Here is a 23,805-nt window from a genome sequence, read left to right on the forward strand (position 1 = left end):
GTGGCTGAATGGAAGCAAGCAATGTTCCAACATCGAGAAGCCTTTCCAGAAGAGTGGAGGCTATTATAGCAGCAAAGGGGGACCAACTCCATATTAATGCCCATGATTTTGGAATGAGATGTTCGACAAGCAGGTGTCCACATACTTTTGGTCATGTCGTGTTTTTTCCTGCCATTGTAGTGACCACATTTTATTTTTTACAACAATGAACCATGGTAGTACAATAAAAAAAAATACCATGGTTTTGTACTAGCAGCATGTAGTGAAACGAAAGCCAACTAGTTGTTTACAATGTATTGTGATGGTCTGTCTCCCCACCGTTTTTCGGGTAGAGTGACCAAAAACCAAAAGTGACCATTTATGGTAACGTTACTCACATAATGCATCATTGACTACTTGCTCTGCAATTGCAAAGCGTAGGCCATTACCCTCTTAAACCCCCTTAGCTGAAAGTGAAAAACCACAACACACATGGTCTAGTTGTGTAGTGCACCCTCTTAAACCTTGGGCCTGGAAAAGGTATGGTGGGGAGAATTAAAGGAGTCTGAAACCTTGAAGATTTTAAATAGTTTATCTGGTGCTTCTCTCTTCAATACAGTTTTCAGTTGGCTCTCACCCATTCAACTGACTTAGCTACTCTTACACAATTATAAATAGCCAACATACTAAAAAAAATAGTTGTAAAAAGATATCGCAGAAAAACATTTTTTATCATGTAATTCTCAACATAACCCAAAAAACAGCAAGTTACAACGTTTCCCTTTGTTTACACTGTGAACGTTAATGGCAACGACGTTGGTCCAGTCGCCATGCAGGTTAGCTTGACTGGAGGTTAGCCGACGTTAGCTTCTATGCTAACGGACGTTTATAAATGAATTAAACTATCGTAACATAAACATAACAATTATATAATTACACTTCGCGTAACTTGGTGTTTCATATCCTATGCTTTATAACTCGCTCACCGTGATGATAACGTTTAAAATATTTCGTTTATCTGGCGCTTCTCCAGTTTCAGTTGGCTAGGCAGGCACATTAGGCAGGCTACCGCGAGCAGGGTTGCCATGTCAAGCTCAATGTGTAGCCCATGACCACTCAAAACCCACACAAAAGGCCTGAAAACTTGTCCAATTAATTTTTTTCACAGCAAGAGAGGAGTTGCCATGTCTATACAATAAATCATTTTCCATTACATTATCGAGTCAAGGAATATCATAGTAACTTGTAACGATGTTAGAAGCAACATTCGGGTTTCCTCTAAATAATAATTATTGCAAGCTATGACATAATTAACGAATTTAAATATGTTGCAAGAGAAAAGATAAATCACCCTTATTAAAGTGACCAGATCATTTTTCATCAATGGATGTTGATTTAACTCGTTTGACTGCTATGATTAAGCAATAAGGCACAAGGGGGTAGGGTATATAGCCAATATACCACGGGCTGTTCTTAAACTCGTCGCAACCTGGAGTGCTTGGATACAGCTATATTGTGGCCATATACCACAAACCCCTGGGGTGCCTTATTGCTATTATAAACTGGTTACCAACGTAATTTGAACAGTAAAAAGTAAATGTTTCGTCATACCTGTGGTATATGGTCTATTATACCACAGCTTTCAGGGCTCGAACCAGGTTTATAATTGTAAATAAATCCCCTTTGTGCATGTTTATTTTTATTATTTTACCAGGTACGTTGTCTTTTTTTTTTTCATTTTTTTTTCACCTTTATTTAACCAGGTAGGCTAGTTGAGAACAAGTTCTCATTTGCAAATGCGACCTGGCCAAGATAAAGCATAGCAGTGTGAACAGACAACAACACAGTTACACATGTGGAGTGAGTGTGAGAACACGTTCTCATTTACAGCAACGACCTGTGGAGGGGGGATGAATGAGTCATTTGTAATCATGTGCATAACTATTGATAAATCAGACAGGAGAGTTAGAATTATGAAAATTGGACAGAGGATCTCGAAATCATAATGACAATCTAAATAGCCTACCTACAACTGGTAAAAAAAAGTTGTCACAACGTGCGCACGTGCTGCTCTCACACCTCTTGCTCAACACACACACACACACTCCTCTGGTGCCATGGCGACCGCGGTGCAACTTAGAAATAGCCCATATACCCGCAACCAATACATTTAAACCGGCGACATCGTTTCCCAATTTTGCAAGAAAACTGCGAACATGGCAACACTGAGCGTGAGAGCCACAGTAGAGTGAGAGTGCGTGAAGCAACCACTAGAGCGAGCGGCTCTCTCTGTGGGCGGACAAGCACAACACCCCATGACTTTAAATACTGTAAATGATCGATCACAAAATCCCAAAGATTACGCGACCATATATCTCACACTGTCCAACATTTCAGTTTAGAAACACAGGGAACCCAAACATTACCATTTTTCACATCAACTAGTTCCCTTTGTCTTAGATGTTACAGACAAACTAGGACCAACAATAGTAGCATGCCTCTGACTTCATCAGAATCTTGCCCATACTGGTATATAAATCCATCAATATAATACCATCCAACGTCTTTTGACTTTGGGGGGTTTATTTATTTAATGCATTATACTGCCATTGTATTATGTTAACGCACAATTAATAAAGATGATACCATATTATAATTTTGGGTACCATTTATCATAATTGTGCGTTATCCTGGTAGAATGTATAATGCAGGTTAAAACCATTGTATTTTCATGATCCACATCTATACCATGATATTATTTATGTGCATGGCAGTACCATAGTACCAACATACTTCAAGGCTAAAACCATGTTACATTTACATGATTCAGACTATACCATTGTATAAGGGGCGGCAGGTAGCCAAGTGGTTAGAGCGTTGGGCCAGTAACCGAAATCCCCGAGCCGACAGGGTCGTTCTGCCCCTGAACAAGGGGCACTGTTCCAAGGCCGTCATTGTAAATAATAATTTGTTCTTATCTGACTTGCCTAGTTAAATAAAGGTAAACATACCATGGTAAAAACACGTCCGTTCTTTATAGCTCTATCGGAGGTCTTTTTTGAAAGCATCAAAACCGTGATATATGATCGGTAGATTGTGACTAATCTAACAAATCAATGTTTACGATATTGCCAATTTTGACTTTGTGGCTTTGGTAACTAGTGGAAACCAACATGCCGTGTTCAAAATAACTCGGAAATCTCTGACTTCAGTGCGTTCAAGACAACAACAAAAACGAGCTATGACTGGGAAACATTGTTCATTCAACTCGGAATTCCAAGTCAGAAACGAATCTTTCTAGAGCGCCAATTTTCCAACCTTGATAACTGACGTCATGGTTTGACCTCGTTTTTTTCCGAGTTCCCGGCGAGCATGAAAACACCAAGACCAAGCAAATCAAACCACCTCTGTGAAACAAGTACTTTCGGGTCACGGATTTCTGGAATCTTTCAGAATAAGAGTCACGTCCTGTATATTTTGTAAATTAATAATAGGGTGAAAATGATGGAAAGGTACAGAATTAGCGATACATTTTCAACTAGTTATCATACAAAGAATAATCAAAGTATTTCTATGAGATACTATGTAAAAAAAAAAATCCAAGCCTATTGTAGTATTTACAGCAACCTGAAGGAGTGTTATGGTAATGAGAAACATGTCAGACACTTTTTACTGCAATAATACATGTACATAGTACTTCAATCAATCACCTCACCAAACCTACATGTACATATCACCCCAACTTCCTTGTACCGCAGTACAGTGACTCTGTATCGGTTCTCCTTGTATATACCATCGTTATTGTTATTTTATTGTGGTACTATTTTCTTTTTATCTGTTTGTTAGTTTTCTTGCTACTGCCATGGTTAAAACTGGTTTCATGACAATCACCTAGGTGCCAATACGATATGCATTGCGATTCTCTAAATTCTATATCTATTGTGATTCGATACTGTGATTTTATTGCGATTCGTGTTTCATACATATTGCTCACCACATGTAGAAGGATGAGAGAGAGTTTCGATCAGTCATAGAAATAAAGGGTCTGAAAACATTTTTGGATCCCTATTAAAAAGAAGATTGACAACAAAGTATGAATGAAAAATAGTGGTGTTTTGGTGCAGGTATATATAGCAAGCTAGCGCATAAATATTGCAATATTTCCAAAACGATATATCGTCAACAATAATAGTTCTGTGAGCTTGTGTGGCCTACTACTTCACGGCTGAGATGTTGTTGCTCCTAAACGTTTCCACTTCACAATATCATTACTTACAGTTGACCGTGGCAGTAACTGAGCTCTTCAGTAAATCCATTCTACTGGCAATGTTTGTCTATGGAGATGGCATGGTTCTGTGCTCGATTTTTATACACCTGTCAGCAACAGGTGTTGCTGAAATAACCAAATCTACTAATTTGAAGGGGTGTCCACATACTTTTGTATATGTAGAGTATTTCTTGGTAGAATGCCAGAAAGCTGGCGTTCTTTCTCTGAGTCTGGTCTGTATTTGTAATGTATTCGATGACTAGGTTTTGAATTTGGGTAGGCTCTTCGCTCCGAGAAATTACACAGTTTTCCAGTGGTGAAGAGGCTAGATTTTGGTAACTGAAGTGGTAACGGTAGAGGGAAAATTTATGAAGTGTGACAAGTTATTTTATATTACCAGGAATTAAGACTGCTTTGCTGAACAATAATGCATTTAGCTAAAGAATATGTTTTATTGAACTGTCAAACATGACCTCTGAATTAGTCGGAGAAGAATCAGTGGTTATGCTTGATCAACTGGCATCATGTTAGTTATTTTATTAATCATTTACTGGTCATCTTTATTATGATCATTTTGATCTAGCTACATGCTGGTTGTTATATTAACTGCAACTATGCTAAGTAAAAAATGTATTTCTATCTGTGTTTGTATTTACATCTCCTGCCTTGTACGTATATGTTTGTCTATGAGTTGTTCAAAGCATTTAAACAATTATGCAATGACTTTTACCTGTGTTTGCTATGTCACAAAGTGGGAGTAAAAGAGAGCTGAAATATGGCAGCAGAGCAGCAACGCTGGATCCGAGTCACTCATACAGAGCTTCTATGCAAGGATGTGTGTGGTTATTATGGCAAACCCCCTCCCCTGACCATTGTCTATCTAACATCACCAATATCTTCCTTAGCAATGTTAAGGACTCATCTACTATTGTGATTCAACTTAGTTTACAATTGTTTTTCATTTAGAATTAACATTGACAGGTCCTTAAACTGGGTCACCCCCCACATACTGAGAGTGCCTTTTCCTGATGAGAGGGCTGAGGTTGTCAGTGATCCCTTTCTGCCTGCTATAACAGGTGACTGAGATATGTGGTTGTCTCACCTAGCTATCTTACGATGATATAAGTTGCTCTGGATAAGATTGTCTGCTAAATGACTAATTGTAATGTAACGGAAGACAGTGTTCCTTTATTTGGATAAAACATGGCACCAGCAACACAGAAATGTCAGTATGAAGAAAGCCAAATGATTAAATTAGTTTGACTAAAACATTTCCAGACCTTTTCAAGTTTCTCCTGTGTACTAACTGTGTGACACTCACAATTGTCAGCCATTATTGAGATAGCGAGCACCACAGGACAAGTTTACATGCGTATGGAAGTGTAGTCAGAATGTCTTCCAGGCTCTCTCCACCTCCAATAGTGAGCCAGCAAATGCTGACGACTTCCTGTCTGGCCTGATTTACCCACCCCGGCTTCACTCCAACATGCAGTATGTGATCCACTTGGGCCTCCCTCACAGCCTCATGGCAGGAGAGTTTGGCTACTACTTCACCAATTTGGTGAGATAATGGTGTGTACATGCATACACTTGTTGATTGTACATAGTCTTCGTGCTGAGATTACGACAGTCCTTTTTGGTAATTTTCTCATTTTGTTCTCAATTTAACGTTGCGCAGTGGCCTTCATTGAAAAGCTGGATGGGCCAGCACTCAATCTTAGCCCAGAGGAGTTATATTCTGGGTCGCCGTGCTCACTCCAAGAGGGGCAGTGAGAGGCAAAAGATGGCCCTGGAGACACAAGACCAAGGGCAGACAGAAGAAGGTGGACCAAGGAATGAACGCCCTCAAAGAGCAGTTACAGCAGTAGGTACAGTCGGTCCAGGCACAGGTAAATGAGGTAACAACCCAGTCTGCTCTGGCACAAGAACAAATTAAAGCCCAGTCAGAGTTTTTGCAAAGCTAATCTGTCTCTACTCTTGCACAGGCAGATGATGTGCAAGACCAGTTAGTGCTATTGTTACAGGGTCAAGAGTTTAACAACAACACTTGACTAACGGATACAGAGTGTTAGCCATATTAAGACTGGGGTACAGTGGTCAACCCCTTGATCCTGGTTCTTAATGCTTGTGTGAGCTTTGTGGAGTAAATATTGGTGAGTTACAGGTGATTGACAACAATAAGTATTTCTGTAGGACTATAGGAAGCAGCTTAATTGATAACAGAGGCACCAAATAATGGCACACATTTTTAGTTTGGTGGGATCCTCAAAGACAAACAGACCTCAACATTCCTTGATGCCAACTTTGGACATCAAAAGCACAACCTGATGGCAAGTGCTGATCTTGGAACCATAGTTACCACAGGCAATTATTTCTGCTATTTGGTTTCACAGATCACAAAGAGCAGTCGTCAATGTTTACATTCTTGACCTTGCTCAACGTTTTAAGGTTCTCTTATTTGTTTGCACGAGTCACTTTCATAATTACGAGATATGTGCTCTTATATGCTGTCAGAAAAAAGCTATGTATCGGACCCTGAAGTTTGTCGAATATCAGGACAGTAGGAAAGTTTTTTTATAATAATTGAGCACTTACTGTTGATTGCTGGTATCATATTTCTTAGGTTTATCTTCACTTAGTATTCTAAGTGCCTATGCAAACAATGTGATAAATCAGTAATGAAGATTGTGAATAAAATGTGAAACCTTTCATTGATAAACCCTGTAAATAAGAGGTCAAAGCAAAATCATTTATTCAATGGTTTGTGATTATGGATTACGTGTTACTTTCCAATATAAGACTTAGACTATGTTAAAGGTACAGTTAAAATCCCTTGCATTTACCTGCTCTTGTTAAGGATAAAATCTGATTGTGTTCCATGTAATCACTGTTGTGGAGTACACTGTTTACATGTTTCAAATAACGTTTCCCAAGATAATGAAGACATTTTTAGTGGATGTACAGCAGAACATCTAATTAAATATAAGGAAAGTGGACATAATTTTATTTTTGTAGTCTGTATCTGAGTTCTTCCGGTTGTCTTGAGTATCAGGTTGAGCTGTAAAGCCAAGCTGCTTTGCTTAACCTTACAAAAAAAAGGATTTTCTTCCAAATACATATTGATATTATATCCATTTTAGCTCTGACTTCAGTCTTGCAATAAACCTAGTCATTTAAAAACGTTTGTGACATATATAAACAGGAAAGAATGCACCATTTACCATGGCAGAGGTGAAAAGGGCAATGGTTAAGGCTGGGTTAACTTCGCCTGGGAAAGATGAGGTGTGCTATCTTATGTTGGCCCATCTTAGTGATGAGGCACTGGATAAGGTATTGGTGTTGTACAACAGAATGTGGGAGGAGGGGAAACTACCAGGCAGCTGGAAGGAGGCAGTAGTGGTACCAATCCGGAAGGACCCAACGATGCCAACAAGCTATCGGCCAATAGCCTTAACATCACATGTATGTAAGATTATGTAGCGTATGATAACGGAGAGGCTAACTTACTTCCTGGAGAGCAGGGGGTTAGTATCGCCACATCAGAGCGGATTCAGGAAGGGAAAGGGAACAATGGACCCAGAAGCAGAGGTCAGGAAGGCTCAGGTGAACAAGGAGACTGTTGTAGCTGTATTTTTTGATGTGGAGAAGGAGTACGATATGATGTGGAAGGAGAGGTTGTTAATCAAGCATGATATTATGGGGGTAGGAGGAAGAACGTACAACTGGATAAAGGATTTCCGGTTTGGAAGGTCTATCCAGGTGAGGGTGGGGAAGTCTCTCTCAGGCAGCTACATGGTGGATAATGGTACACCACAGTGGAGTGTGATTAGTCCTCTGTTGTTCTCAATCATGATCAATAATGTTTACTCTCAGGTACAGCCGGATATTGGGAGGTCGTTATTTGCAGATGATGGGGCCTTATGGAAGAGAGGAAGAAATGTGCCATACATGGTCAGGAAGGTACAGGAAGCAATTGATGAGGTAGAGTGGTGGGCATTAATGTGGGGATTCAGGTTCTCTGTAGAGAAAACTCAGACAGTGCTCTTTACCAGGAGGAAGGTGTGAGATGAGGAATGCTTGAGGTTATATGGGAGAAACTTGGAGAACGTGGAGGCCTTCAGGTTCCTTGAGGTATACTTTGATACTCAATGACCTGGGCAGAACACATTGAGAGAGTGGTGGGAAAGTGTAAGAAGGTACTAAATGTGATGCGCTGTCTGACAGGGAAGGAGTGGGGGGGCTGGGCATGCCTCATTGAGGACCATGTATGTTGCATTTATCCGATCTGTAATAGACTATGGAAATATAGCGTATGGTTCGGCAGCCCGGACATCATTGGAAAGGCTAGATGTCATACAGGGACAAGGACTCAGAATATGTAGTGTGGCGTTTCGGACGTCCCCAGTGGCTGCACTACAGGTGGAGATGGGGGAAATGCCATTGCATATTAGGAGACAGCAGCTGGCAATTAATTTTTGGGTCAGCCTACAGAGACATGGTTATCTCAGGGATTTTTACAGGCATGCTGGGAACATGAGCGAAGACAGAACACAAGCTTTGGGTGGGTGGGTAATACCCAGGCGAAGGAGATGGAACTGTATGGAAGGGAGTTTAGTCCAATGGTAGCTATCCCTGTGAATCCACCATGGCTACTCCCACCTCCAGTAGTAGTTCTAGAAGTGTTGGAGAGACTACAGAAAGATAAAGAGGCTATTGATCCATCTGATTTGTTTAAGAGAAGTCTTGATACTGTGTATCAGAATTTTGTGGCCATATACACAGATGGTTCAAAAGATCCAAGGACAGGACGTACTAGGTCAGCATTTGTAGTGCAGGAATGTGGGGTGAGAGTCAGGAAACGTATTACAGATCAGCTGGCTGTATATACGGCTGAGATAATGGCCATACTGTTGGCCTTGCAGTGGTTGGAGTAAGTTAAGCTACAAACCCATGGCAGGAGTAAACAAATGGGTATACAGATAATATTTACATGTGTCCCAGCTCATGTGGGAGTGGAAGGGAACGAGGCAGTTGATGTACTGGCTAAACAAGCACTAAGTAGTGGGGATGTTGATGTGGTAGTTTCAATGAGCAAGGCAGAGGCAAAAAGCAAGATATGGACAGTGATGGTGGAGAAATGGCAGGAGCAGTGGAATAGAGATACTAAGGGCAGGCATTTATTTCAAATATAGAGGAAAATTGGGGAGGGGAGAACGGCAGGAAGGGACAGAAGAGAGGAGGCTATATTTACAAGATTAAGGGTGAGACACAGCCAGTTGAATTAGACCTTACATATGATAGGAAAGCATCCAACAGGAGACCATGGAGCATGTATGAAACACTGTCACCACCGATAAATCCACTATAATTGAGAATTTCAATAAGCATTTTTCTAGGGCTGGCCATGCTTTCCACCTGGCTACCCCTACCCGGTCAACAGCCCTACACTCCCCACAGCAACTCGCCCAAGCCTTCCCCATTTCTCCTTCACCCAAATCCAGATAGCTGATGTTCTGAAAGAGCTGCAAAATCTGGACCCCTACAAATCAGCCGTGCTAGACAATCTGGACCCTTTCTTTCTAAAATTATCTGCCGAAATTGTTGCAACCCCTATCACTAGCCTGTTCAAACTCTCTTTCGTATCGTCTGAGATTCCCAAAGATTGGAAAGCTGCCGCGGTCATCCCCCTCTTCAAAGGGGGAGACACTCTAGACCCAAACTGCTACAGACCTATATCTATCCTACCCTGCCTTTCTAAGGTCTTCGAAAGCCAAGTTAACAAACAGATTACCGACCATTTCGAATCCCACCGTACCTTCTCCGCTATGCAATCTGGTTTCAGAGCTGGTCATGGGTGCACCTCAGCAACGCTCAAGGTCCTAAACAATATCATAACTGCCATCGATAAGAGACGTTACTGTGCAGCCGTATTCATCGACCTGGCCAAGGCTTTCGACTCTGTCAATCACCACATTCTTATCAGCAGACTCAACAGCCTTGGTTTCTCAAATGATTACCTCGCCTGGTTCACCAACTACTTCTCTGATAGAGTTCAATGTGTCAAATCGGAGGGCCTGTTGTCCGGACCTCTGGCAGTCTCTATGGGGGTGCCACAGGGTTCAATTCTCGGGCCGACTCTCTTCTCTGTATACATCAAGGATGTCGCTCTTGCTGCTGGTGATTCTCTGATCCACCTCTACGCAGACGGACACCATTCTGTATACTTCTGGCCCTTCTTTGAACACTGTGTTAACTAACCTCCAGACGAGCTTCAATGCCATACAACTCTCCTTCCATGTCCTCCAACTGCTCTTAAATGCAAGTAAAACTAAATGTATGCTCTTCAACCGATCACTGCCTGCACCTGCCCGCCCATCCAGCATCACTACTCTGGACGGCTCCGACTTAGAATATGTGGACAACTACAAATACCTAGGTGTCTGGTTAGACTGTAAACTCACCTTACACTCACATTAAACATCTCCAATCCAATACCCTCGTAAAACTGATCATCCTACCAATCCTTGACTTTGGCGATGTCACTTATAAAATGGCCTCCAACACTCTACTCAACAAATTGGATGCAGTCTATCACAGTGCCATCCGTTTTGTCACCAAAGCCCCATATACTACCCACCACTGCGAACTGTACGCTCTCGTTGGCTGGCCCTTGGTTCATACTCGTTGCCAAACCCACTGGCTCCAGGTCATCTACAAGTCTCTGCTAGGTAAAGCCCTGCCTTATCTCAACTCACTGGTCACCATAGCAGCACCCACCCGTAGCACGTGCTCCAGCAGGTATATCTCACTGGTCACCCCCAAAGCCAATTCTTCCTTTGGCCGCCTTTCCTTCCAGTTCTCTGCTGCCAATGACTGGAACGAACTTCAAAAATCACTGAAGCTGGAGACTCATATCTCCCTCACTAGCTTTAAGCACCGGCTGTCAGAGCAGCTCACAGATCACTGCACCTGTACATAGCCCATCTGTAAATAGCACATCCAACTACCTCATCCCCATACTGTATTTATTTATTTATCTTGCTCCTTTGCACCACAGTATCTCTACTTGCACATTCATCTTCTGCACATCTACCATTCCAGTGTTTTAATTGCTATATTGTAATTTCTTCACCACCATGGCCTATTTATTGCCTTAACACCCTTATCTTACCTCATTTGCACTCACTGTATATAGACTTTTTGTTTTCTTTTTTTCTACTGTATTATTGACTGTATGTTTTGTTATTCCATGTGTAACTCTGTCTTGTTGTATGTGTCGAACTGCTATGCTTTATCTTGGCCAGGTCACAGTTGCAAATGAGAACTTGTTCTCAACTAGCCTACCTGGTTAATAATAAATGTAAATAAAAAATAAATAAATAAATGTGTAGATACAGTGTGGACATTATTGGAGGGAAAGAGAGAGGATGAGATCTAGTTTGAGGGAGAAGGGGATACAGGAAATTAGTTTAAAGAGTATATTGAGTAGAACGTCATTAGATATAGTAGAAAGAGGAGGAAGGGAAGCGCTACTAAGGTACACTATAGTATATTTTGGTAGATAGAAGGTGCTCTTTGGTAAAAGGTGTAAATTGGTCATCAAAAAGAAAGGAGGACCAAGGCACTCTCATATAAATTAATTAAAATGCCTTTATTAGTATGGCATGTTCAATAGAAACAAAGTTGTTTAAAAACCGACGCGTTTCGGCTGCATGCCTTCGTCAGGGAGTACAGAAAAAGGAGAATACAATGTCCTTTTGAAAGGCTTTTCCAATTAGCCCTAATTAGAAGAGGGAGTGGTTACCAAATTGGACACACCTAGTAAGCAATAATATACACATGAAAAGGTGAAATACTGTAGCTATGTTATCATGAGCATACAACTCCAAGCTAGAAGCATCAGAACACCCAGAGAGGCAGTTCCAACCCAACCATGACTGGGAGAAGTGTCCAGAACAAGAAAGCAATATATTCCACAGTACTCCAGACCACAGCAAAACATGAACAACAGTCCAAACATAGCTAGAGGGCAATTGAGCAAAATGTCCACTAGATGACAGCAAATGGACCCATCACGACCCTACAGGAAGGGTGAGAAATCCATATCTTCATTTAAACCAGGGTACTTAGTGGCCTGTAGTTTGTAAATCCAAAAACTTTCCCTTTGGTTTAACTGTTTAAGACGGTCCCCTTTTCTAATAGACGCCGGAACATGATCAATACCCATAGCTTGTAGGGAGACAGGGTTACCATGGTGTAGGACTTGTAGTGCCTTGCCATGGGGTAGTCTTCATTGCCTACCCGTATGGCGTACTTGTGTTCCGCCAAGCGATCTTGAAGGCGTCTCTTTGTCCGTCCAATGTAGAACACCTTGCACTGTGGACATTCCAGTCTATAGATGACATGAGTGGTTTTGCAGTTAATAAAATGCTTGAGGTAATACTCCATTTTAGAAGCTGTGTCAACAAAATACTTTTTCTGTGCAATATTACTGCAATGGTTGCACTGGTAACATTAAAAGAGCCCTTGGGTTGTGGTCAAGCCAAGTGTTTTGAGAGTCACCCGGAAGATAACTGTGGACTAATTTGTCATTTAGGGTAGGACATCTCTTAAAGCTTATGACTGGTGGTTCAGGAAAGACTTGGCGTAGTAGCGTATCACTTTGGATGATTCCCCAATTATTTTTAATGATTCTTTTAATGTTCTCTGCTTCAGTGCTGTATTTTGTAACAAAATACACTCTCTCTGATGTATCACGAGGCACTCCTCTTCGTAACAAGTTCTCTCTGTCAAGTAATCCAGCCCTTATACCTGCATCTTTCAGGACCTGAACGCTGTAGCCCCGATCCAAAAAGCGATTCTCCAATTCAGCAGATTTGACACTGTAGTCTGTTTCCTGATCGCAAATTCTACGGACTCTTTGGAATTGGCCATATGGAATATTCTCTTTTAGCCTTTTGGGGTGAAAGCTGTCTGCCCTCAGAATGGTATTCCCATCTGTAGGCTTCCTAAGATTATGTGTGCAAATAACCTTTGTCATTTTTACTAATGTCGAGGTCCAAAAATGAATGTTATCCTTGCTGTATTCCATAGTTAGTTTGATGTTAGGGTTAATGCTGTTAAGGTATTGGTGGAAGGAAATAAGTTCATCTTCTGAGCCGGACCAAAACAGGCAAACATCATCAATATAGCGTCCCACCATATAATCCGGTCAAAGAAATGGTTATTAGAAGGATCCAAAATGAAGTCATTTTCCCATTTACCCAAGTACAAAACCGCGTAGGAAGGGCTGTAGCAAGCTCCCATGCACATCTTTGACCTGTTTGAAAATACGGTCCTGGAAGATAAAGATGTTATGATTAGAGTCCATGGAGACACAAGGTAAAACTGAATTTAAAGATAAATGGGGAGGCTATTCTCAACAAGTGTTCTTTTGACCTAATGCTACTTCTAATAGAAGATTCTAAAAAGACAGACAAGTAGTCAAACAGAATTGAAGAATTTTAAAAAGGAAAATTTCAGAACACAGTGATATTTCTAACAAAGCACAATGTGATGAGATCTTGAAGAGAAAGTAGACACATTCACTCTGACATTGAAGCAAGACAAGCTAAGAAAATTTAGAAGAGATGAAGTAGATTATAGAGATGGCAAGGTCTTTGCTGGAGAAGACCAACACGCAAGAATTCAGAATCACATCTGCAGAGAAGGAAGCCTAGATCTGTTTCTTTCAACTTTACAAGCAGTGACGATGAGGATCACCCCAGACGCTCAGAGGCCAGCTCCTCCAAGATTTTTAGATCAGGAAGAGGAGCCACGCAGGTTCCTCAAACAAGAGAGGGAGAGGACGCGGAAGAGGCCAACACGGAGGGGGAGGAAGAATTCAATACTATCCAACCACACGGAGCAGGACCAGAACAAGGCTGTGATCACATTTCTGGAGAACCCCTTTCTGATGATTGCATAAGGGTCTTGTCTAAAGGACTGTTCCTTTGGCCCCCACATATTCAACTAATGAATTTATACAAAGATTGACCTATTTCTTTCTACAGGAATCTACATCTGAAGGCCTGGTAAAGCAAAACATCTCTTCCAACTACAGACGCCAGTGTCTCAGGTCAGGCAGTTTTGTTCCTCTAAAACACCTTTTAAGCCCAAGTCCACTTTTTGTCCCATAGTCCAGAATGCCACACTAAATAACATTTGCCAAGAAAGTTAATTTTGATGGTGGAGATCTGTTTAAGGGTAAAATTGATTCCAACAAAACACGACGTAATCTTTCTAAGACAGAGAGGGATGCAGGTTGAATCATTGTCCAAAAATGAACGGATTGTAATGTAAAAAAGCAGACAAAGGTGGTGCTACAGTAGTGTTGGTTGTAAAGACAAATATGTGACAAGAAGCTACCGTCAATTAGACAATGACGAATTCTACCAATCTCTTACCTTCAACCCTACAGAGGACCTAAAAACTGAATTGAAAGGGATCCTCACAGAAGCTAAGGAAAAATGGTTACATTTCAGACAATGAGTTCAATTTTCTTTTCAATTGGCAGTCCGCGTATGGCTTCTTTTTACCTTCTTTCCAAAAATCCACAAAAAATCTTGAAACCCCCAGGCAGACCAGTCATTAGTGGTAATGAAAGTCTGACCAGAACCCATCTCTAAGTACATTGATTACTTTATTAGCCTTTTCTGTTGTCACTTCCAGCCTATCTTCAGATACACAGATGTGTTGAACAAATTAAGGAATTGAAGGAAATATAGGTACAGCTTCCTTTTTAGTCACCATGGATGTGGAGTCTCTATACACCACCATTGAGCATCAACAAGGTTTGGCAGCGATGCACCATTTCTTGATACCGGCTGAAAACTGAGATGCCTCTACAGAATTTCATTGTATCACTGACTGAATGGACTCTTAATCATAACATCTTTATCTTCCAGGACCGTATTTTCAAACAGGTCAAAGGATGTGCCATGGGAGCTTGCTACAGCCCTCTCCTACGCTGGTTTGTACTTGGGTAAATGGGAAAATGACTTCATTTTGATCCTTCTAATAACCATTTCTCTTGACCGGATTATATGGTGGGGACGCTATATTGATGATGTTTGCCTGTTTTTGGTCCGGCTCAGAAGATGAACTTATTTCCTTCCACCAATACCTTAAACAGCATTAACCCTAACATCAATAACTATGGAATACAGCAAGGATAACATTCATTTTTGGACCTCGACATTAGTAAAAATGACAAAGGTTATTTGCAACACATCAATCTTTAGGAAGCCTACAGATGGGAATACCATTCTTGAGGGCAGACAGCTTTCACCCCAAAAGGGCTAAAAGAGAATATTCCATATGGCCAATTCAAAGAGTCCGTAGAATTTGCGATCAGGAAACAGCTACAGTGTCAAATCTGCTGAATTGGAGAATCGCTTTTTGGATCGGGGCTACAGCGTTCAGGTCCTGAAAGATGCAGGTATAAGGGCTGGATTACTTGACAGAGAGAACTTGTTACGAAGAGGAGTGCCTCGTGATACATCAGAGAGAGTGTATTTTGTTACAAAATACAGCACTGAAGCAGAGAACATTAAAAGAATCATTAAAAATAATTGGGGAATCATCCAAAGTGATACGCTACTACGCCAAGTCTTTCCTGAACCACCAGTCATAAGCTTTAAGAGATGTCCTACCCTAAATGACAAATTAGTCCACAGTTATCTTCCGGGTGACTCTCAAAACACTTGGCTTGACCACAAACCCAAGGGCTCTTTTAAATGTTACCAGTGCAACCATTGCAGTAATATTGCACAGAAAAAGTATTTTGTTGACACAGCTTCTAAAATGGAGTATTACCTCAAGCATTTTATTAACTGCAAAACCACTCATGTCATCTATAGACTGGAATGTCCACAGTGCAAGGTGTTCTACATTGGACGGACAAAGAGACGCCTTCAAGATCGCTTGGCGGAACACAAGTACGCCATACGGGTAGGCAATGAAGACTACCCCATGGCAAGGCACTACAAGTCCTTACACCATGGTAACCCTGTCTCCCTACAAGCTATGGGTATTGATCATGTTCCGGCGTCTATTAGAAAAGGGGACCGTCTTAAACAGTTAAACCAAAGGGAAAGTTTTTGGATTTACAAACTACAGGCCACTAAGTACCCTGGTTTAAATGAAGATATGGATTTCTCACCCTTCCTGTAGGGTCGTGATGGGTCCATTTGCTGTCATCTAGTGGACATTTTGCTCAATTGCCCTCTAGCTATGTTTGGACTGTTGTTCATGTTTTGCTGTGGTCTGGAGTACTGTGGAATATATTGCTTTCTTGTTCTGGACACTTCTCCCAGTCATGGTTAGGGTTGGAACTGCCTCTCTGGGTGTTCTGATGCTTCTAGCTTGGAGTTGTATGCTCATGATAACATAGCTACAGTATTTCACCTTTTCATGTGTATATTATTGCTTACTAGGTGTGTCCAATTTGGTAACCACTCCCTCTTCTAATTAGGGCTAATTGGAAAAGCCTTTCAAAAGAGGACATTGTATTCTCCTTTTTCTGTACTCCCTGACGAAGGCCATGCAGCCGAAACGCGTCGGTCATTAGATATAGTCTTAAATATTTTGTTATCTTTTTTTAGAGCAATGGGGCTGGCAGGTAGGATTTAGTTTCTCCCTGTCTCTGGCTCACACTCCAGTACAGTAGGTTGCGGTAATGCACCATAACGTTGAATGCCAACCACTGATAAACCTCACCGAAGAAGAAGAATAAACCGGAAATAGCGACCGGCCCTAAGAATTTTTACTTGTCGGACTTTTTTGTTATTCACGGACTGGTAGTTGTCGTTATTGAGTTTCCGGACGAGAGAGAATCATGAAGATGACGGAGGAAAACAACGATGGAAATTCGACAATAACAATGGAAGATGTCCAAAGTCTTATAAAAAAGAAAGACACTATTGAAGAACAAATTAAAGCTTACTACGACGTTTTGGAAGATGTACGTTTGTAACGTTACATGGATACGTTGTTTGTTTACATTTTGGACCAACTGACGTTAGCGAGCTAACGCTAACTTGCGAGCTCAAATATGGTTATTTTTCCAATATGTTGTAGCTAATTTACGTCAATCACTGCTCGCTTTATTCAGTCTGTATTATCTAACGTTAGAAACAACGTGTGTGTGCGTGTTGTGAGGCTATTATATGACGCAAGAAATATGATTCCCCGTCAATAATTTGTGTGTCCTCTTTTAGCAAGAGGTTGGAATGGAAGGTCCTTTGGTTGATGCAGAGGGATTCCCCCGCGCAGATGTTAATGTGTACCAGATCAGAACAACAAGGCACAGTATTTCTTGTAAGAGAGCTTGTAGCACTGCTGTGCAATATAACATGTTTTAACTGACATTACTTGACAACAGTCAGACAAACTATTTACAGTGTAGTGTGTAAGGGGTTCCATTGTTCGTGGGTGCTACTGCCTACTGTATTTTTCCCCTGCTAACTATGGCCACCATGTCGATGTGGCAGGTCTACAGAATGATCACAAAGCCATCATGGTGGAAATCGAGGAGGCCCTGCACAGGTTGCATGCTCTAGAGAAGGCGAAGCGGGAGCAGGACCAGGCAGAATCCCAGACTGAGTCCATGGAGCAGGAAGTCACCCTGCCCTCTCCCTTTGCCCGTGTGGATGCTGTCTCACAAGGCTCCCCTGCCTGTCAGGCTGTGAGTGTTTACAGTTTCTAGATTGACCTAAAAGTTATATAGAATTTGTTTACAACACAGACATTGTTATTTACTTTGTGTGTTTGTTTGGGGTTATTTAAGAGTGTTTTTTTTTCAGTTGTGATACATTTATGTTTTTTCCCATAGGGCTTGCGAATTAGTGATGAAATCATAGCATTTGGATCCATCAACACAGGGAACTTCCAGAACCTGCAGAATATTGCCTCAGTGGTTCAGCATAGTGAAGGGGTATGTTAGTCTGTGACTATAATAATCTTGTTATAACCACTTGTATTTTATTGTGCCAAATAACCTAATCATTGGCGGGGTAACGTGCCATTATGACAGCAATATGAAATGCAGTCACTACAGTGATAACTTACCATGCGTGACATGTTGTCTTTTCTGTTCCTTAGAAGCCATTAAACGTTACAGTGATTCGAAATGGCCAGAAGACCCAAATGGGACTTACCCCACAGCGGTGGTCGGGCAGAGGTTTACTGGGGTGAGTGTCCTACCTATTGAGGTAGAGATTAGACTGATTACTATTTGATCTAACTTTACTGTGGTTCACATTTAAAATACATGCCAAAATGCATATCATATACAGTGTCTTCAGAAAGTATTCACACCACTTGACTTTTTCCACATGTTGCTGTGTTACAGCCTGAATGAAACATTTATTATTGAGATTGTGTGCCACTGGCTTACACACAATACCAAAGTGGAATTATGTTTTTATATATATGTTTTTTATAGAAATTCATAAAAAATTCAAAGCAAAAATGTCTTGCATTAATAAGTATTCAGACCCTTTGTTAAGGCAAGCCTAAATAAGTTCAGGAGTAAAAATTGGCTTAACATGTCACATATAATAAGTTGCATGGACTCCCTCTGTGTGCAGTAGTAGTGTTTAACATGATTTCTGAATGACTAACTCACCTCTGTACCCCACACATACAATTATCTGCAAGGTCCCTCAGTGGAGCAGTGAATTTCAAACACAGATTCAGCAACAAAGACCATGGAGATTTCCCAGTGCCTTACAAAGAAAGGCACCTATTGGCAGTGGTGGAAAAAGTACCCAACTGTCATACTTGAGTAAAAGTAAAGCTACCTTTTTATAGAAAATGACTCAAGTAGAAGTGAAAGTCACCCAGTAAAATTCTACTTGGGTTAAAGTTTTAAAGTATTTGGTTTAAAATATACTTAAGTATCAAAAGTAAAATTCCTTATATTAAGCAAACCAGATGGCACCATTTTCTTGTTTTTAATTTATTTACAGAAAGCAAGGGGCACACTCCAACATTCAGACATCATTTATAAATGAAGCATGTGTTTTTTAATGAGTCCGCCAGATCAGAGGCAGTAGGGATGACCAGGGATGTTCGGTTGATAAGTGAGTGAATTGGACTATTTTCATGTCCTGCTAAGCATTCAAGATGTATCGAGTACTTTTGGGTATCAAGGAAAATGTATGGAGTAAAAAGTACAATATTTTCTTTTAAGGAATGTAGTAAATTTAAAGTAGTCAAAAATATAAATAGTGGAGTACAGATACCACTGCTTATTGGTAGATGGGAAGAAAAAAAACAGACATTGAAATCCCTTTGAGCATGGTGAAGTTATTAATTACACTTTGGATGATGTATCAATACACCCAGTTCCTACAATGATACAGGAATCCTTTCTAACTCAGTTGTCGGGGAGAGGAAGGAAACCACTCCTAATGGATTTCACCATTAGGACATTGGTGACTATAAAACAGTTACAGAGTTTAATGTCTGTAATAGGATAACTGAGGATGGATTAACAACATTGTAGTTACTGCACAATACTAACCTAAATGACAAGAGTTAAAAGAAGGAAGAATATACAGAATTTAAAAAATATGACAAAACATTCATTCTGTTTGCAATAAGGCACTAAATAAAAACTGCAAAAATGTGGCAAAGAATTTATCTTTATGTCCTGAATACAAAGCGTTATGTTTGGGGCAAACACGACACATCGCTTAGTACAACTCTTCGTATTTTCAGGCATGTGGTGTGAATACTGCGTTTTCAATAAATATGCAAAAATGTCTTAAAACAAATTTTTATTTTGTCATTATGGGGTATTGTGTATAGATGGGTGAGAGAGGAAAAAAAATATTTAATCTATTTAGAATTCAGGCTGTAACACAAGAAAATGTGGACTAAGTCAAGGGGTATGAATACTTTCTGAAGGCACTCTAATTCATCACCTGAGATATTTATTTTAGTAGTAGTAGTTTATAAACCATTTTACATGTAGGCCATACTTGGCAGCTAAAAGCTGAATTGCAGTACACAAGTAAAAAAATATGAATGGTATGAGTATAGGTCTGGACTAAATTCTGAGTACTTTAAGCCTCCGACACATGGAGCGACAGTCAATAGCACAAGGCTTGAACAGAGTGCAGGTGGCCAAAAGAAGGAGCTGAGCAGCCAGATCAGGTCGTCTGGGGGTAGGCAGGTAGCTCGAGGCGTTTCGACTTCCGTACCTGTGGAATGAGATGTCGTTTGTATTTTTTTCATTAAAATGTATCACCAATTTCGTGGTATCCAATTGGTAGTAGTTACCGTCTCAACGCTGCAACTCCCGTACGGACTCGGGAGAGGAGAAGATCAAGAGCCATGCGTCCTCCGAAACACAACCCAACCAAGCCGCACTGCTTCTTGACACAATGCCCATCCAACCCGGAAGCCAGCCGCACCAATGTGTCGGAGGAAACACCGTACACCTGGCGACTGTCAGCGTGCACTGCGCCCAGCCCGCCACAGGAGTCGCTAGTGTGCGATGAGACAAGGATATCCCTGCCGGCCATACCTTCCCTAACCCTAACCTCTCTAGTGGCACAGTAGCACTGCGATACAGTGCCTTCGACCACTGCGCCACTCGGGAGGCCCTTGTATTTTATCTCCCCATGCTCTCACTCAGGATACAGTCCATTCATAAATTTGGGATAATACTCTTAAGAAATGAATTCCTCACTGCCAATTCGCCACTGAATTGTAGTCCCCCTCTTCAATCAAGGAGTCCATAGAAACCGCCCAATGTAGGCCAATGTATTCCAATCAAAACCACTAGCTGGCATTGTTAGCTAAATTATAATTAATCATGTATTTCATTTCTATAGTGCTTTTCATAGAATCTCAAACCGCTTCAAGAGCAAAAAACAACAAGCAATATTATATGACAGGTCAACTAATAGAGGCCAAGTCTTTGAAAGCTGCATCCTGGAGAGATGGAGAGGGTCAGTTTATGGCTTGAGCGGAGGGAGCTGGTCAGAGGATGGTAGAGGATGGAGATTGTGTCTGCTGATGATCTTGTAGAGGGCAAGTCTGAGAACCAGTCTGACTTTTTTATAGCCATTGGACGTAGCTACTAGACTTCTCCTCTTCCATTCTGTGTAGCACCCACTTGCTCTAGCAGATCTGGTTGCCAGAAAGCTCACCACACAGTTCAGAATAGTAGCTAGTCGTCCTCATTACGAGCCCTCTGCCTCAGCACTGCTGTATTCCTCGATCTCCAATTCCTCTCACGCTTCAGGTGACTCCTCAAATGAGATGGCTATCTTGAAAAACTGGTTTGCCATTTAATTCTTGGGCAGGATTTTACTTTATCCAGACTAAATCTATACTAATTTGGCAAGCCAGCACCATGACAACTGTAGAAGATAAACTATTGACTTCTTATTAATTGTTTTCCCAACAGATGTAACATTGTGCCCATCCACAGATGATAAGGACCATGTGACCAGCAAGATCGTAAGGGTTCAACTTTACCACCAACCTTACTCTGTTATGTCACTGGATGGCTATGAGTAAAGGAATTGTTTGAGCCCATAAATTAGAAGACTGACATTTTCAACTGATTCAATGTCAATTTAATGTTCTAATAAAAAGTATTAACATTATTTTCTTTGAGTTTACATATTGCTTTCAGTGTGAAAATATATATTTTTAAATATTCATCTGACATTTCCATTTGCCCAACTCCTCACCTGATGTAACAGCTCAAAAAAACAAAAAAACATTTGACACATTTTTGATATTAGAGACATTTACAATTTCCACAAAGCCTAAGCAATTTAGCTTGGGGAGCCATTGTAGTTTTTCTGGTTTCAGGCAAAGTTACTCAACAATAGGCGGCAGGTAGCCTAGTGGTTAGAGCGTTGGGCCAGTAACCGAAAAGTTGCTGGATTGAATCCCCGAGCTGACAAGGTAAAAATCTGTCGTTCTGCCCCTAAACAAGGCAGTTAACCCACTGTTCCCTGGTAGGCCGTTAATTGACGTGCCTTGTTAAATAAATGCAAACATTTAAAAAAAGATATATTTATATATATATATATACAGTTGAAGTCGGAGGTTTACATCATTAAAACTCGTTTTTCAACCACTCCACAAATTTCTTGTTAACAAACAATAGTTTTGGCAAGTCGGTTAGGACATCTACTTTGTGCATGACACAAGTAATTTTTCCAACAATTGTTTACAGACAGATTATTTCACTTATAATTCACTGTATCACAATTCCAGTGGGTCAGAAGTTTACATACACTAAGTTGACTTTAAACAGCTTGGAAAATTCCAGAAAATGATGTCATGGCTTTAGAAGCTTCTGATAGGCTAATTGACATCATTTGAGTCAATTGGAGGTGCACCTGTGGATGTATTTCAAGGCCTACCTTCAAACTCAGTGCCTCTTTGCTTGACATCATGGGAAAATCAAAAGAAATCAGCCCCCAAAAAAAATTGTAGACCTCCACAAGTCTGGTTCATCCTTGAGAGCAATTTCTAAATGCCTGAAGGTACCACGTTCATCTGTACAAACAATAGTACGTAAGTACAAACACCATGGGACCACGCAGCCATCATACTGCTCAGGAAGGAGACGCGTTCTGTCTCCTAGAGATGAACGTACTTTGGTGCGAAAAGTGCAAATCAATCCCAGAACAACAGCAAAAGACCTTGTGAAAATGCTGGAGGAAACAGGTACAAAAGTATCTATATCCACAGTAAAACGAGTCCTATATCGACATAACATGAAAGGCCACTCAGCAAGGAAGAAGCCACTGCTCCAAAACCGCAATAAAAAAAAACAGACTACGGTTTGCAACTGCACATGGGGACAAAGATTGTACTTTTTGGAGAAATGTCCTCTGGTCTGATGAACAAAAATAGAACTGTTTGGCCATAATGACCATCGTTATGTTTGAAGGAAAAAGGGGGAGGCTTGCATGCCGAAGAAGCGCCATCCCAACCGTGAAGCACGGGGGTGGCAGCATCATGTTGTGGGAGTTCTTTGCTGCAGGAGAGACTGGTGCACTTCACAAAATAGATGGCATCATGAGGTATGAAAATTATTTGGATATATTGAAGCAACATCTCAAGACATCAGTCAGGAAGTTAAAGCTTGGTCGCAAATGGGTCTTCCAAATGGACAATGACCCCAGCATACTTCCAAAGATGTGGCAAAATGGCTTAAGGACAACAAAGTCAAGGTATTGGAGTGGTCATCATGGGCAGAACTGAAAAAGCGTGTGAGCAAGGAGGCCTACAAACCTGACTCAGTTACACCAGCTCTGTCAGGAGGAAATGGCCAAATTCACCCAACTTATTGTGGGAAGCTTGTGGAAAGCTACCTGAAATGTTTGACCCAAGTTAAACAATTTAAGGCAATGCTACCAAATACTAATTGAGTGTATGTAAACTTCTGACCCACTGGGAATGTGATGAAAGAAAGAAAAGCTGAAAGAAATCATTCTCTCTACTATTATTCTGACATTTCACATTCTTAAAATAAAGTG

At 40.9% G+C, this 23,805-nt stretch overlaps 1 protein-coding gene and 1 pseudogene across 1 annotated transcript; both read left to right on the forward strand.

Annotated features, from left to right (window-relative positions):
* Window positions 1-3,480: 3,480 nt before the first annotated feature.
* LOC111974041 (rab5 GDP/GTP exchange factor-like) lies at window positions 3,481-6,318 on the forward strand (annotated as a pseudogene).
* Window positions 6,319-17,007: 10,689 nt separating this feature from the next.
* On the forward strand, window positions 17,008-21,912 carry psmd9 (proteasome 26S subunit, non-ATPase 9). The gene is made up of 6 exons (XM_024003201.2): window positions 17,008-17,249; window positions 17,506-17,605; window positions 17,779-17,972; window positions 18,120-18,221; window positions 18,389-18,477; window positions 21,711-21,912. Exons 1-6 carry the CDS (start codon window positions 17,124-17,126, stop codon window positions 21,736-21,738), a joined length of 639 nt encoding a protein of 212 aa, XP_023858969.1. The 5' UTR covers window positions 17,008-17,123; the 3' UTR covers window positions 21,739-21,912.
* The last annotated feature ends 1,893 nt before the right edge of the window (window positions 21,913-23,805 follow it).

Source organism: Salvelinus sp. IW2-2015, linkage group LG15 (assembly GCF_002910315.2).
Source record: "Salvelinus sp. IW2-2015 linkage group LG15, ASM291031v2, whole genome shotgun sequence".
Classification (NCBI taxonomy): domain Eukaryota; kingdom Metazoa; phylum Chordata; class Actinopteri; order Salmoniformes; family Salmonidae; genus Salvelinus; species Salvelinus sp. IW2-2015.